Genomic DNA, 13,435 nt, shown 5'->3' with positions numbered 1-13,435 from the left:
GAGAATACAGGTCCCTTATGTTCATCGGAAAAGGCAAAGCTATGTATGTGAGAGGCAACATCCTGAAATCTGATAAAATTTAAATTCTGCACACCTCTCCTTCAGAAATTAGGAAAATAATAAACTCACTCAAAAGCAAAAGCTCACATACGATTGATGGTGTTTCTAACAGAGTACGAAAAGTTTGTTTCCAACAGATAAGTAAGGTTCTCAGCCACATATGTAATAGCTCGGTGAAACAGGACATTTCTCATGATAAAGTGAAATAAGCTTTTGCTAAATGGAGGACAGGTCTGATGGCAAACACTACTGTCCATTCTCACTTCTGAAAGTTTTATCCAAAATTCTTGAAAAATTAATGTATTCAAGACTAGCTTAAAATATTTGTAAAAATAAAGTACTAACAAAATGTCAATTTTGTTTTCAGAAAAGATTTTCATCAAAAAATGCTGTGTATTGTTTCACTGATCAAATATTAAATGCTCTGAACAACTGATCACCACCTATTGGGATTTTTTGTGATCTCTTAAAGGCTTTTGAACGTGTAAATCATGGAATTCTTCTAGCTAAGCTTACATAGTATGGTATGATAGCAACGGTGCACAAATGGTTTCATCCATATTCAACTATAAGAGCGCAGAAGATGTAATGTGGAAAAATCAGCAAATTTTGCAAACTGTGGAAGTATCAAGTATGGTGTCCCACACAGTTCTGTCTTGTGTTCCTTATAGTTCTTAATATATTTGTATGACTTGCCACTCTGTATTCACAAAGATGCAAAGCTAGTTCTTTTTGTTGATGATGCAAGTATAGTAGCAACACCCAACAAACAAGAACTAGCTGACAAACCTGTGAGTACTGTTTTTCAAAATATTAAGTTGCTCTCTGGAAGTGAAATCTCATTATATTCTAATTCAAAATAGTATATACAGTTCTGCACAGTAAATGGCATAAAATCAATAATAATGTAGAGTTTAAACAGAAGTCTGTAACTAAGACAGAATATTCCAAACTTTTGGGTGTGTGCATTTATGAGGGATTTAATTGGAAGAAACACACTGATGACCTCTGTGCTTGATTTGTGATGGTATGCACCGGCATGTCATTCCAGTACCGCTGATGAAAACAATCAGAACCACAGATTTTGTGATGTGGTATGATAGGAATTTCTGCTGGTGTTCAAGCAATGCAAAACAAGAGCTGTATTCACACTTTCAATATGCACATAAAAGCATTAAAACAACACTTTAAGAAGTATAAACTTAAAAAACATCCCCTGGAAGGCCACAGTACCGGAACTTCTTTTTTCACAAATCAAGCACTGAATGATCTAATGAAACATCTGAGTTGAGCTACTCATGCTATTAAGATTATTGCAAATTTTGATCATAAACATATGAATAAATTGGCTTACTATGCTTATTTTCATACAGTACTTTCATATGACATCATATTTTGGGGTACCGCAATTCATCATTAAGGAAAAAAATATTAACTGCACAAAAGCACTTAATCACATTAATAGCTGGAGCCCACCCAAGATCATCTTGCAGACATAGATTTAAGGAACTAGGGATTTTCACTGTAGCTTCAAAATACATATACAGGTATTCACTTTTGAAATTTGTCGTTAATAATCCACCACAATTCGAAAGCAATAGCAATGTGCATAGTTACAAAATTAAGAAAATGGTTCACTTTTTACCATTCTCAATTAAATCTAACTTTGGAATTGAAAGACCTGAATTATGTTTCACAAAAATCTTTGGTCACTTAGCAAATAGCAAAAAAAAGTCTGACAGATAGCCACCAGCATTTAAAAACAAATTAAAAGATTTCTGAATGACAACTGCTCCTATTCAATAGATGAATTTTTAGGCATAAATTATTACACAATTATTAAATTACACAATTATTTTAAAAAAGTTGAATTATGACATGTAAAGAAACTTTTGTTAAACTGACTCGTTCCACATCGTTACCAAGTGGAGTATTGATGATCTATGGCACTAGTATTACTCTAATATAACTACTGCTCCCAACATATTTATCCACAGTGAAACTGTTAATAAATAACTCATTTCTTTTTCAGTTCATGGATCAACACTAAAAATAAGAATAATCTCCAAAAAAGATTTAAAGTCACTTTCTCTGGTCCATAAAGCTGTGAATTCTTCAGGAACACACATTCTAAGTAAATTGCTAACAGACATAAAAAGTTTAACTAATAATAAACTTTAGTTTAAGAGTAGCCAAAAGACTATCTTGGTGGCCAGTTCCTCCTACTTCGCTGACAAATTTGTTAGTACAACTGACCGATGCGTAGCCTACATATTATTAGCAATTTAAGATAATATGAATATCACATAAAACATAACTTCTGTTCACTTTTATTACAGTAATATGGTCAATTAAATAAGTAAAAGATGTGTTTACTTGATAAAACTTTTTATTCATTGGATGAATGTTTCAATAAACATGTATAGACATTTTACGCAAGTGTATATTTTTACCTTTCATTTTTCATGTACTGAACATGTGCTAATTCTTGTATGATTTCTTTTTTTAACTTAGGTTGTGTTTTGTTTTAGTTTTTTATTTCTCCTGAAAATGGTTTTGTACATTAACTGTAATATGTTCTATGTGGTCCACATTTATATAGTCTCTTATTTGTTCCACATCTTACTGTCTCACAAGTGCTGGAAGCTGATTTTTCTCTTCAATGATGCATAGCTACAATTTATTCACATGCATAGGGCATTTCAGTACGGATCTGTGGATCAATCAATTAGTTATGAACTGTAGATTAAAACTGAAGAAACTGCAAAAAGGTGGGAATTTAAAGAGATGGGACCTGGATAAACTGGCAGAATTAGAGGTTGTAGAGAGTTTTAGGGAGAGCATTAGGGAACGATTGACAAGAATGGGTAAAAGAAAAGAAATACAGTAGAAGAAGAATGGGTAGCTTTGAGAGATGAAATAGTGAAGGCAGCAGAGGATCAAGTAGGTAAAAAGGCAAGGGCTAGTAGAAATCCTAAGGTAACAGAAGGTATACTGAATGTGACTGATGAAAGGAGAAAACATAAAAATGCAGTAAACAAAGCAAGCAAAAAGGAATACAAACGTCTCAAACAGGAAGTGCAAAATGGCTAAGCAGGGATAGCTAGAGGACAAATGTAAGGATGTAGAGGCATATATCACTAGGGTTAAGATAGATGCAGCCTACAGGAAAATTAAAGAGACCTTTGGAGAAAAGAGAACGATTTGTATGAATATCAAGAGTTCAGGTGGAAAACCAGCTATAAGCAAAGAAGGAAAAGCAGAAAGGTGGAAAGAGTATGTAGAGGGTCTATACAAGGGAGACGTAATTGAGGACAATATTATGAAAATGGAAGTGGATGTAGATGAAGATGAAATGGGAGACATGATACTGCGTGAAGAGTTTGACAGAGCATTGAATGACCTACGTTGAAACAAGGCCCCGGGAGTAGACAACATTCCATTAGAACTACTGATAGCCTTGGAGAGCCAGCCCAGACAAAACTCTACCATCTGGTGAGCAAGATGCACAAGACAAGTGAAATACCCTCAGATTTCAAGAAGAATGTAATAATTCCAATCCCAAAGAAAGCAGGTGTTTACAGATGTGAAACTTACCAAACTATCAGTTTAATAACTCACGGCTGCAAAATACTAACACGAATTCTTTACAGACGAATGGAAAAACTGGTAGAAGCCGACCTTGGGGAAGATCAGTTTGGATTCCGTAGTAATGTTGGAACCTGTGAGGCAATACTGACCCTACAACCTATCCTAGAAAATAGCTTAAGGAAAGGCAAACCTACATTTCTAGCATTTGTAGACTTAGAGAAAGCTTTTGACAATGTTGACTGGAATACTCTTTTTGAAATTCTGAAGACAGAGGGTTCAAATACAGGGAGCGAAAGGCTATTTACAATTTGTACAGAAACCAGAAGGCAGTTATAAGAGTCAAGGGACATGAAAGGGAAGCAGTTGTTGGGAAGTGAGCGAGACAGGGTTGTAGCCAATCCCCGATGTTATTCAATCTGTATATTGAACAAGCAGTAAAGGAAACAAAAGAAAAATTTTGAGTAGGAATTAAAATCCATGGAGAAGAAATAAAAACTTTGAGGTTCACCGATGACATTGTAATTCTGTCAGAGACAGCAAAGGTCCTGAAAGAGCAGTTGAACGGAATGGACAGTATCTTGAAAGGAGGATATAAGATGAACATCAACAAAAGCAAAATGAGGATAATGGAATGTAGTCGAATTAAATCTGGTGATGCTGAGGGAATTAGATTAGGAAATGAGACGCTTTAAGTAGTAAATGAGTTTTGCTATTTGGGGAGCAAAATAACTCATGATTGTCAAAATAGAGAGGATATAAAATGTAGACCAGCAATGGCAAGGAAGGCATTTCTGAAGAAGAGAAATTCGTTAACATCGAGTATAGATTTAAATGTCAGGAAGTCGTTCTGAAAGTATTTGTATGGAGTGTAGCCATGTATGGAAGTGAAACATGGACGAAAAATAGTTTAGACAAGAAGAGAATAGAAGCTTTTGAAATGTTGTGCTACAGAAGAATGCTGAAGATTAGATGGGTAGATCACATAATTAAAGAGGAGGTACTGAATAGAATTTGGGAGAAGAGAAATTTGTGGTAGAACTTGGCTAGAAGAAGGGATCAGTTGGTAGGACATGTTCTGAGGCATCAAGGGATCACCAACTTAGTATTGGAGGGCTGTGTGGAGGGTAAAGATCATATAGGAAGACCAGGAGATGAATACACTATGCAGATTCAGAAGGATGTAGGTTGCAGTAGGTACTGGGAGATGAAGCAGCTTGCACAGGATAGAGTAGCATGGAGAGCTGCATCAAACCAGTCTCTGAACTGAAGGCCACAAAAGCAGCAACTGTGGAAGATACATTGAGGTGACAAAAGTCATGGGATACCTAGTAATTTATCATGTCGGACTTCCTCCTGCCTTCCATAACTCGTCATGGCGTGGACTCAACAAATCATTGGAAGTCCCTTGCAGAAATATTGAAACATGGTGCCTCTGTAGCCATCCATAAATGTAAAGGTGTTGCTGGTGCAGGATTCTGTGCACGAACTGACCTCTCAATTGTGTCTCATAAATGTTTGTGGGATATATGTCGGATGATCTGGGTGGTGAAACTGGATCATCCAGAATGTTCTTCAAACCAACTGTGAACAGCTGTGGCCTTGTGACATGACGCATTGTCATCCATAAAAATTTCATCATTGTTTGCACACAAGAATGACTGGAAATGGACTCCAAGCAGCCAAACATAACCATTCGCAGTCAATGTTCAATTCAATTGGACCAGAGGACCCAGTCCATTCCATGTAAACACAGTTCCACCACTAGCTTTCACAATCTCTTGTTGACAATTTGGGTCCAACACTTTGTGATGTCAGTGCCACATTCAAAACCTACCATCAGCTCTTACTAAATGAAATCGGGACTCATATGACCAGGCCGCCATTTTCCAGTTGTCTACGGTCCAACCGAGACAGGACAGGCACTGAAGGTGGAGATGTGCTGTTAAGGGCACTCACATAGGTCCTCTGTTGCCTTAGCACATTAATGTCAAATTTCAAAGGTCTGTCCTCACAGATACATTCGTTATATGCCCCACAATGATTTCTGCAGTTATTTCATGCATATGTTGCTTGTCTGTTAGCACTGATAACTCTATCAAACACTGCTGCTCTTGGGGGTAAATAAAGACTGTCAGCCACTGTGTTGTCTGTCGGGAGAGGTAATGCCTGAAATTTGGTATATTTGGCAATCTCTTGACACTGTGGATCTTGGAATACTGAATTCCATAACGATTTCCAAAATAGAATGTTCCATGAGTCTAGCTCCAACTACCAAAACGTGTTTAAAGCTTGTTAATTCTTGTCACCTCACAGTGAATGTTTCAGGTACTTGTACCAAGCCATCCTTGCATGTGGTCACAATGTTGGTTGATTTCACTGATGTTTTTCATGGGCTTTTGAATGTATACTGTGATTACAGTGGCGCTGCATGTTTTCATGATATACCATAGCTGCCATACTTGTGAAATGCCTGACATGAATCCCACAAACTTATATGGGACATATTCGAAAGATCAGTTTGTGCACAAAATCCTGCACTAGCAACACTTTTCCAATGACTTGTCAAGCTCTGTTTCAAAACATTCCTGTTTAGTGCATATGTAAGTGAAAGAAATAACTTCTTGCCAAGAAAATATGTGATATGTGCTTGTTGAACTATTTTTTCTCATAATAATATGAGTGTTGTAGAAGGATGAGGGTCATTCTACATCAAGAGGACAGGGGTCCCCACTTGACCATCTCCAAATCTAATGAAATTTGGTGTGAAGGTTCTATATGATCTTAGATAATCGGCTAATTCCGCATGAAATGAGCCAAGTGGTCATTTTTTGAAAATCAGTACTGTAAAGATTTAGGCATGGTAATAGGCTAACAAAATATCAAATTTAATGATTTGAAACTCATTTTTATTACATTTAGTTATGAATTGTCATCCCAAAGATTGTAATTGACTATAATCCATTAACACCAAAAAAATTCATTATATTTGCTGAACTGATGTGCTGTCTGTGAAACAGAAGATGCAACAATAACCATGTTATTGTTTAACAATAGGTTTCCTTTATATCCTGAACTGAATATTTTTTTCTGGTAAGCTTTCTTTTGAATTTTTTACTCTTTTTGAAAGTGACAGGGATTACTGTCACACACATGACATAAAAGCAGATAAAGTTTGCTTCTTGTTTGAACAAATACACTACTGGCCATTAAAATTGCTACACTAAGAAGAAATGCAGATGATAAACGGGTATTCCTTGGACAAATATATTATACTACAACTGACATGTGATTACATTTTCACACAACTTGGGTGCATAGATCCTGAGAAATCAGTACCCAGAACAACCACCTCTGGCCGTAATAACGGCCTTGATATGCCTGGGCATTGAGTCAAACAGAGCTTGGATGGCGTGTACGGGTACAGCTGCCCATGCAGCTTCAACATGATACCACAGTTCATTAAGAGTAGTGACTGGCGTATTGTGACGAGCCAGTTGCTAGGCCACCATTGACCAGACATTTTCAATTGGTGAGAGATCTGGAGAATGTGCTGGCGATGGCAGCAGTCGAACATTTTCTGTATCCAGAAAGGCCCGTACAGGACCTGCAACATGCTTTCGTGCATTATCCTGCTGAAATGTAGGGTTTCGCAGGGATCGAATGAAGGGTACAGCCACGGGTCGTAACACATCTGAAATTTAACATCCACTGTTCAAAGTGCCGTCAATGCGAACAAGAGGTGACCGAGACGTGTAACCAATGGCACCCTGTACCATCATGTCAGGTGATATGCCAGTATGGCAATGACGAATACACGCTTCCAATGTTGCAGTCACCAGTCACCACGATGACGCCAAACACGGATGCAACCATCATTTTGCTGTAAACAGAACCTGGATTCACCCGAAAAAATGATGTTTTGCCATTTGTGCACCCAGGTTTATCGTTGAGTGCACCATCACAGGTGCTCCTGTCTGTGATACAGTGTCAAGGGTAACCGCAGCCATGGTCTCTGAGCTGATAGTCCATGCTGCTGCAAATGTTATCGAAACGTTCGTGCAGATGGTTGTTGTCATGCAAACGTCCCCAGCTGTTGACTCAGGGATCGATACGTGGCTGCACAATCCGTTATAGCCATGCAGATAAGATGCCTGTCATCTCGACAACTAGTGATACGAGGCCATTCGGATCCAGCAGAGCGTTCCGTATTACCCTCCTGAACCCACCGATTCCATATACTGCTAAGACTCATTGGATCTCAACCAACGCGAGCAGCAATGTCACGATACAATAAACTGCAATAGCGATAGGCTACAATCTGACCTTTATTGAAGTCGGAAACATGATGGTACGCATTTCTCCTCCTCACACGAGGCATCACAACAATGTTTCACCAGGCAAAGATGGTCAACTACTGTTTGTGTATGAGAAATTGGTTGGAAACTTTCCTCATGTCAGCACATTGTAGGTGTTGCCACCGGCGCCAACATTGTGTGAATGCTCTGAAAAGCTAATCATTTGCATATCACAGCATCTTCTTCCTGTTGGTTAAATTTCGCGTCTGTAGCATGGCATCTTTGTGGTGTAGCAATTTTAATGGCCAGTAGTGTACTTCAAAATTTTTAATATTCTAGGAAAGTGAGGTTAAGTAAATATATTAACTTCTAAACCTATTAAATTTTGGAAATAACTGTGTTTTTTCCAGGAATGTTGTCACGGGTGAGACAATATACACACATTTTTAAAGATATTCCAGCATACTGAAATACCAGTATATAAAATTTAAAACAAGCTGTTTCTGTTCATGTGAAATTTTATACTGGTGGGATTTCAAATAAATACAGGTCTACTGACATTAAAAATAAATGTAAATAATGTATCTTGCATTCACAGATAATGACTTCTTCAACAGAAAGAATGAGAAAGCTGCAGGATAAAATGAAGGAAGATCCACTGAAACATGAAGAACGCTTAAAAAAAGGAGACAGAAAGGGACAAAATGAGAAGACTGAAGAAAAGAAAGCAACTGCTGATGAACCATCGCAGTCTACTATAAAAGAGAGAGAATGATAAAACTATACAAAGGTGTGTAGAGAAAGGAAACATAAAAATATGGCAGAAACAAATCATACCAGTGAATTAGGATCTTACAAATGTTCCCAGACATCAGGCAAAGCTGTACATAAGGCAAAAAAAAAAAATCACTTCCAAACAGTCCAAGGAAACGGACTACTGTTTTCAGGAAACTAGTCATGGAACTGGATCTTGCTGACATTAAAAGAAATGTTAAGATATCCCCAAAAGGTTCAAGAAGTTTGCCAACTGAAACAAGAAATAAAGCAGTTGAGTATTTTTGTCAAGATGATGTTAGTCGAGCTACTCCTAGTATTCATGATTTGAAATCTGTTAAAGACCACTGAAGTGGAAAACAAGAACATGTTCAGAAACAGTGTATGAATATGACTGTTGGTGAGACCTATGAGGAATTTAAGAATTCAAACCCTGATACTCCATTGGGAATGTCAACATTTTATGAACTAACGCCAAGTCATGTACTACCAGAAATTTTAAATTTCTAACTGAAAGCATTTCACATGTGGTTCCAGATTTTCTTATTTCTACTAAAGAGCTGCTTCAGAAAGTTACTTGTGGTGTAGAAAATGAGGACTGTATGACACAAAAATGCAGAAAATGCAAACATGTGGTTGACTGATGAAAATCAAGATAAAATTCTGCCCTGGAAGCAGTGGAAGGACTATGATTGAGTGCCAAAGCTGGTGGAAAATACATCAACACTGAAGAGTTAGAGGACCAGATGTCAACATTTGAAAGACATTTCCGGGTAAGGGAAAAACAAGCCAAATATTCTGAATCTTGCAAGAAAGAGCTTACAAAGAATGATGTTGCCATGCAAGTTGACTTTGCCGAGAACTTTTCTTCAATGTCACAAGATGAAATTCAGGCTGCACATTGGAACGACAAACAAGTAACATTATTTACGTGCTGTGTATGGGATAGTCTAAAGCCTGTTTCTTCTTATGCAATTGCAAGTAATTATCTTTCACATGACAGATTTGCAGTTTGGTGCTTTCTTGAAAAAATTATATCACATCTAAAACGGCAGAATTGAAATTTACAAAAAGTTCATATGCTTTTGGACAACTGCACTGCACAGTTTAAAAATAAATTTACATTGTCATACCTCTGCTGCACCAAATCCTGTTTGGGAGTTGAAATTGACTGGAACTTCCTTGCCACTTCACACGGCAAAAGGGGCTGTTGATGGGATAGGGGGAACAGTGAGCAGAACTGTTTGGAGAAGAATCAGAAGTCGAACAGTGGAGGTGAATAATGCAAAGCAATTTTCATATTATGCGAGTGGTAAACTGAATGAAGTTCATGTTCTCTTCATTTCAAGCAGTGATGTAGACAAGACAAGGCAGGGCGTTGGGAAGATGTCATTCCTATTCCTAATGTCCATTCTAATCTTTATTTTAGAAACTATGACAGACGCCTTATTTTAGCTGCGGAAACATCTGGCAGTGAAATGACAAGATATGAAATCTTTTGCAAGATCCCTAAATCCAAGAAATAGTTTAAATTTTCTGATATTTATTCAGATTCCGAAGGATCTAATGTTCAAGATAACCAACATCAGAAAATGAAGTACAGGCAACCATAAATCCAACTAAGGAAGTTAAAGCTGGAACCTTTTTGATCATCAAGCTGCAGAGTGAGGGGGGAAATGGACAGAATTTTGTTGCTGTTTGCCAATTAGTATGTGTGGCCAATGAAATCAAGGTTATGTTTTCAAAACTATGTGAGAAAGAAAACAAACTGTTTTGTGCTAATGAAAATGACATTTCAATTATTTCTTTACAAAAGAATGTTGTTATGATTTTGAATCCTCCTGCGATTCAAATGAAAGGAAATCGAGTTTTTAATTACTTTCGTGAAACTATTTAAGTATGTATTTCTGTATTTCTTTAGTTAGCTAGTTGAGTATTCGTTCCTTTATTTATTTGAACATGACATGCTTCATTCACCATATTGTGTATTATGCTGAGCTAAGAGAGTGTTTCAGTTCAAGATGAGCTGTCTGTTAGTCTCTATTACAGAAATGCGTTTTTTATTAATTTAACACAAACACCAACTTTCATTAAGCAACGTGATTTTTTTGTACTGCCAAAAATTTTATGAATCCATTATCACCCTTTAATTCTCTGAAATATTGAGAGAAATTTGTACATGTCACACCTATGACATAATTACGTCACACCTTTGACATAATTACGTCACACCTGTGACAACAGAAATTATGTTATTACTTTGAAAATAATGTAAGTTTCTTTCTGATATTTCATGGCTAATGCAGTAAGTTTTCAGTATTATACAGTTATTAATTTGTTTACATATACTCATTCAATTCACAGATTTTTCCCTATAATGTTCAATGTGCCACACTGTACTTCTGAATTTTGTCACACCCGTGACATATGCTTTTTGGTTACTAATATAGGTTTCGATCAATTACAAAAATTATATTCAGACTTAGTAATGTAATCAATTTCCTTTTAAATGGTATATATTGAAAGAGGAATCTTTAATATGGGACATTTTAAAATTATTATACAGTTCATTTATAAGAGTTTCCAGTCCCTCCACCATGGAAAATTTCCTGGCAGTAGTGGTAATCGAACCAGTGTCCTCTGCATATTGTCTAGACATGTGTTTATGGACAAGCTGATTTAAAAAGCTCTTTAATATTATCGGACATTCATCCAGACATTACTTTTTTGTGTAACATCCAAAGAGATTGACACTCAGCAAGGCTGTTACAAATAATGAAAAAAAAATTAATTTTGTAAGCTTAATAATATCTTACTTGTGCCATATTACATATGTTTTCATCACACCCTGGATTAAATGCATCAGTAGTGTAGTTTGCACTGCTTACCTTACATCTGAAGTCACTTTACTGGCCATAGAACACTTACTGTCCTGTCTTTACATACTCAAAATACGGTACTTATGCACACCAGTTATTTAGGACAATAAACATAGAACAAGGACACGAAAGTTCTTTACGTATTTTGTACTGTTGGTGACACTCGAGAAAGTGAAGTAAATGATACTCTGCTGTTAGTTTGACTGGGAACAGACTGGGGGGGGGGGGGGGGGGGGGCGGAGCAGAACTATATTAAATGGTTTACATTTATATAGTTCAACTCTTAAATTTTATAAACAATGCAGCTATAGATTCATATCTTCACTGACCAGCTGTATGCCTAAAGGCTATTAAAAATGCTGACCACCACCTTCACATCTTTGATGATTTCTACATACAAATATATTTATAATTTTATTAGGTAACGCCCGAAGCAAACTTCCTCAGAGAACTACATTACAGCAGTAGGGCATTTACAGTTGAAAGACTCTTAAACTTATATATTCTATTGCAACGTAAGATTTTATTTTACCTCGTCTTCGGTTTCAAACGAATCCAGCATCCGAATTATATTCGGATGGTTAAGATGCCGCTGAATCTCACATTCTTGCCTCAGACTTCTTAACTCCTTTTCTGGTCTACCCCGCTATTGCAAAACAGGAAAAATACAGTTGCTTACAAAATGGGAAAGAAAGGTGACTTGGTAGTATGTCATATTCATGTTTAGGCGTGTCTGATAATTTCGATCGTAAGTTTATACCTTTCTTATGACTTTCAACGCCACTACTTCATTTTTATTTCTAATTTTTGCTTTAAAAACTCTTCCAAATGATCCTTCACCTATCAATCCCAACACTTCATAACTATCCATTTTCTGTCTACAACTTGAACGAGCTGTGCGTCTTTCATTTACTTTTGCAGCAAGTTTCAGTTAATATCTCAGTATTTTTAAATATATTTCTAGTAGGAAACTATGGTGTCATCATAAATTTTAATCACGAAGCCTATTTACTACTTCTACTTCCATTATCCATATAAGCATATAATATGTAAACAAAAGGATGTTCGTTAAATATCCCGCGCCTAAACGAAATGTTTCTCTTGAGAGACATTCACAGTTGATAAACAATCCAGAAGAAATTTACGTTCTGTGGTATTGCCTACCCTGAAAAATAACACACTGCGGCATTTTCGATTTCAAACAATTCAGGGTGTGGAAGGCGTTTTTGTTGTTTTCCAAATAATATGGTGGATGGCAAATTATTGGAATGATGAAAATTAATCTGTTGTGAAACTATAATTCATTTATGTTTATTATCAGATAACAGTTATGTGATAAAGCACAATGATCCTGTTCATACACCGATGTGTAGAGGAATTGGCGAATTATATGCAAGACTAATTGACACATACTGCTTTATCTTCAACCTCCGAGGTCTTACCGAAAGGTAAATTACGTATAGTACTTGGTCTATTGCGTTTTGATATCGGCAAAGTAGTTCTTTCAGGAATTAGTAGAATGGCGACGATAATTAAAGACTAGAGCAACGACATATACATATACCATACAAAATCGCATTTAGGACTACTTTGTACACTGTCAAAGTAAAGTTTAATGCATTTATCTCTCCAAAAAGCAGTATCTTCCATGGATTTCACAACTTTTATTTATTCATCCGTGGATCATTTTTGACAACAGTATGATACACGTCACGGAAAGTAGAAACGCGTAGAAAGTTATAGTTGTGTAAGGGCCTTTATGTCACGATTGGGGAAAGCCACGGACAACGTAATCAGGATGTTTTGACAGGGATGTAAAACACTCATGGAAATCAC

General features: G+C 36.6%; 2 protein-coding genes across 4 annotated transcripts in view; one reads left to right on the top strand and one right to left on the bottom strand.

Moving 5' to 3' along the window:
* Positions 1-12,650, bottom strand: part of LOC126183213 (serine/threonine-protein kinase fused) — a 195,830-nt gene extending 183,180 nt beyond the window's left edge. For both annotated transcript variants that reach the window (XM_049924999.1, XM_049925006.1), the window contains exons 1-2: positions 12,360-12,650; positions 12,132-12,245 (exon numbers count right to left, since the gene is read on the bottom strand). In XM_049924999.1, the coding sequence (XP_049780956.1) occupies positions 12,132-12,245; positions 12,360-12,470 (225 nt within the window). In that variant the 5' untranslated portion in view covers positions 12,471-12,650. The remainder of the gene's footprint in view (positions 1-12,131; positions 12,246-12,359) is intronic.
* Positions 12,651-12,786: 136 nt separating this feature from the next.
* LOC126183229 (multiple inositol polyphosphate phosphatase 1) overlaps positions 12,787-13,435 on the top strand; it is a 235,207-nt gene continuing 234,558 nt past the window's right edge. The window contains exon 1 of one of the 2 annotated variants that reach the window (XM_049925017.1): positions 12,787-13,047. The gene's annotated coding sequence lies outside the window, so the exon portion shown is untranslated. The remainder of the gene's footprint in view (positions 13,048-13,435) is intronic. The other variant, XM_049925026.1, reaches the window with a different exon arrangement.

This window comes from Schistocerca cancellata, chromosome 1 (assembly GCF_023864275.1).
Source record: "Schistocerca cancellata isolate TAMUIC-IGC-003103 chromosome 1, iqSchCanc2.1, whole genome shotgun sequence".
In the NCBI taxonomy this organism is placed as follows: domain Eukaryota; kingdom Metazoa; phylum Arthropoda; class Insecta; order Orthoptera; family Acrididae; genus Schistocerca; species Schistocerca cancellata.
This window is presented reverse-complemented; position numbering and strand designations above follow the sequence as displayed.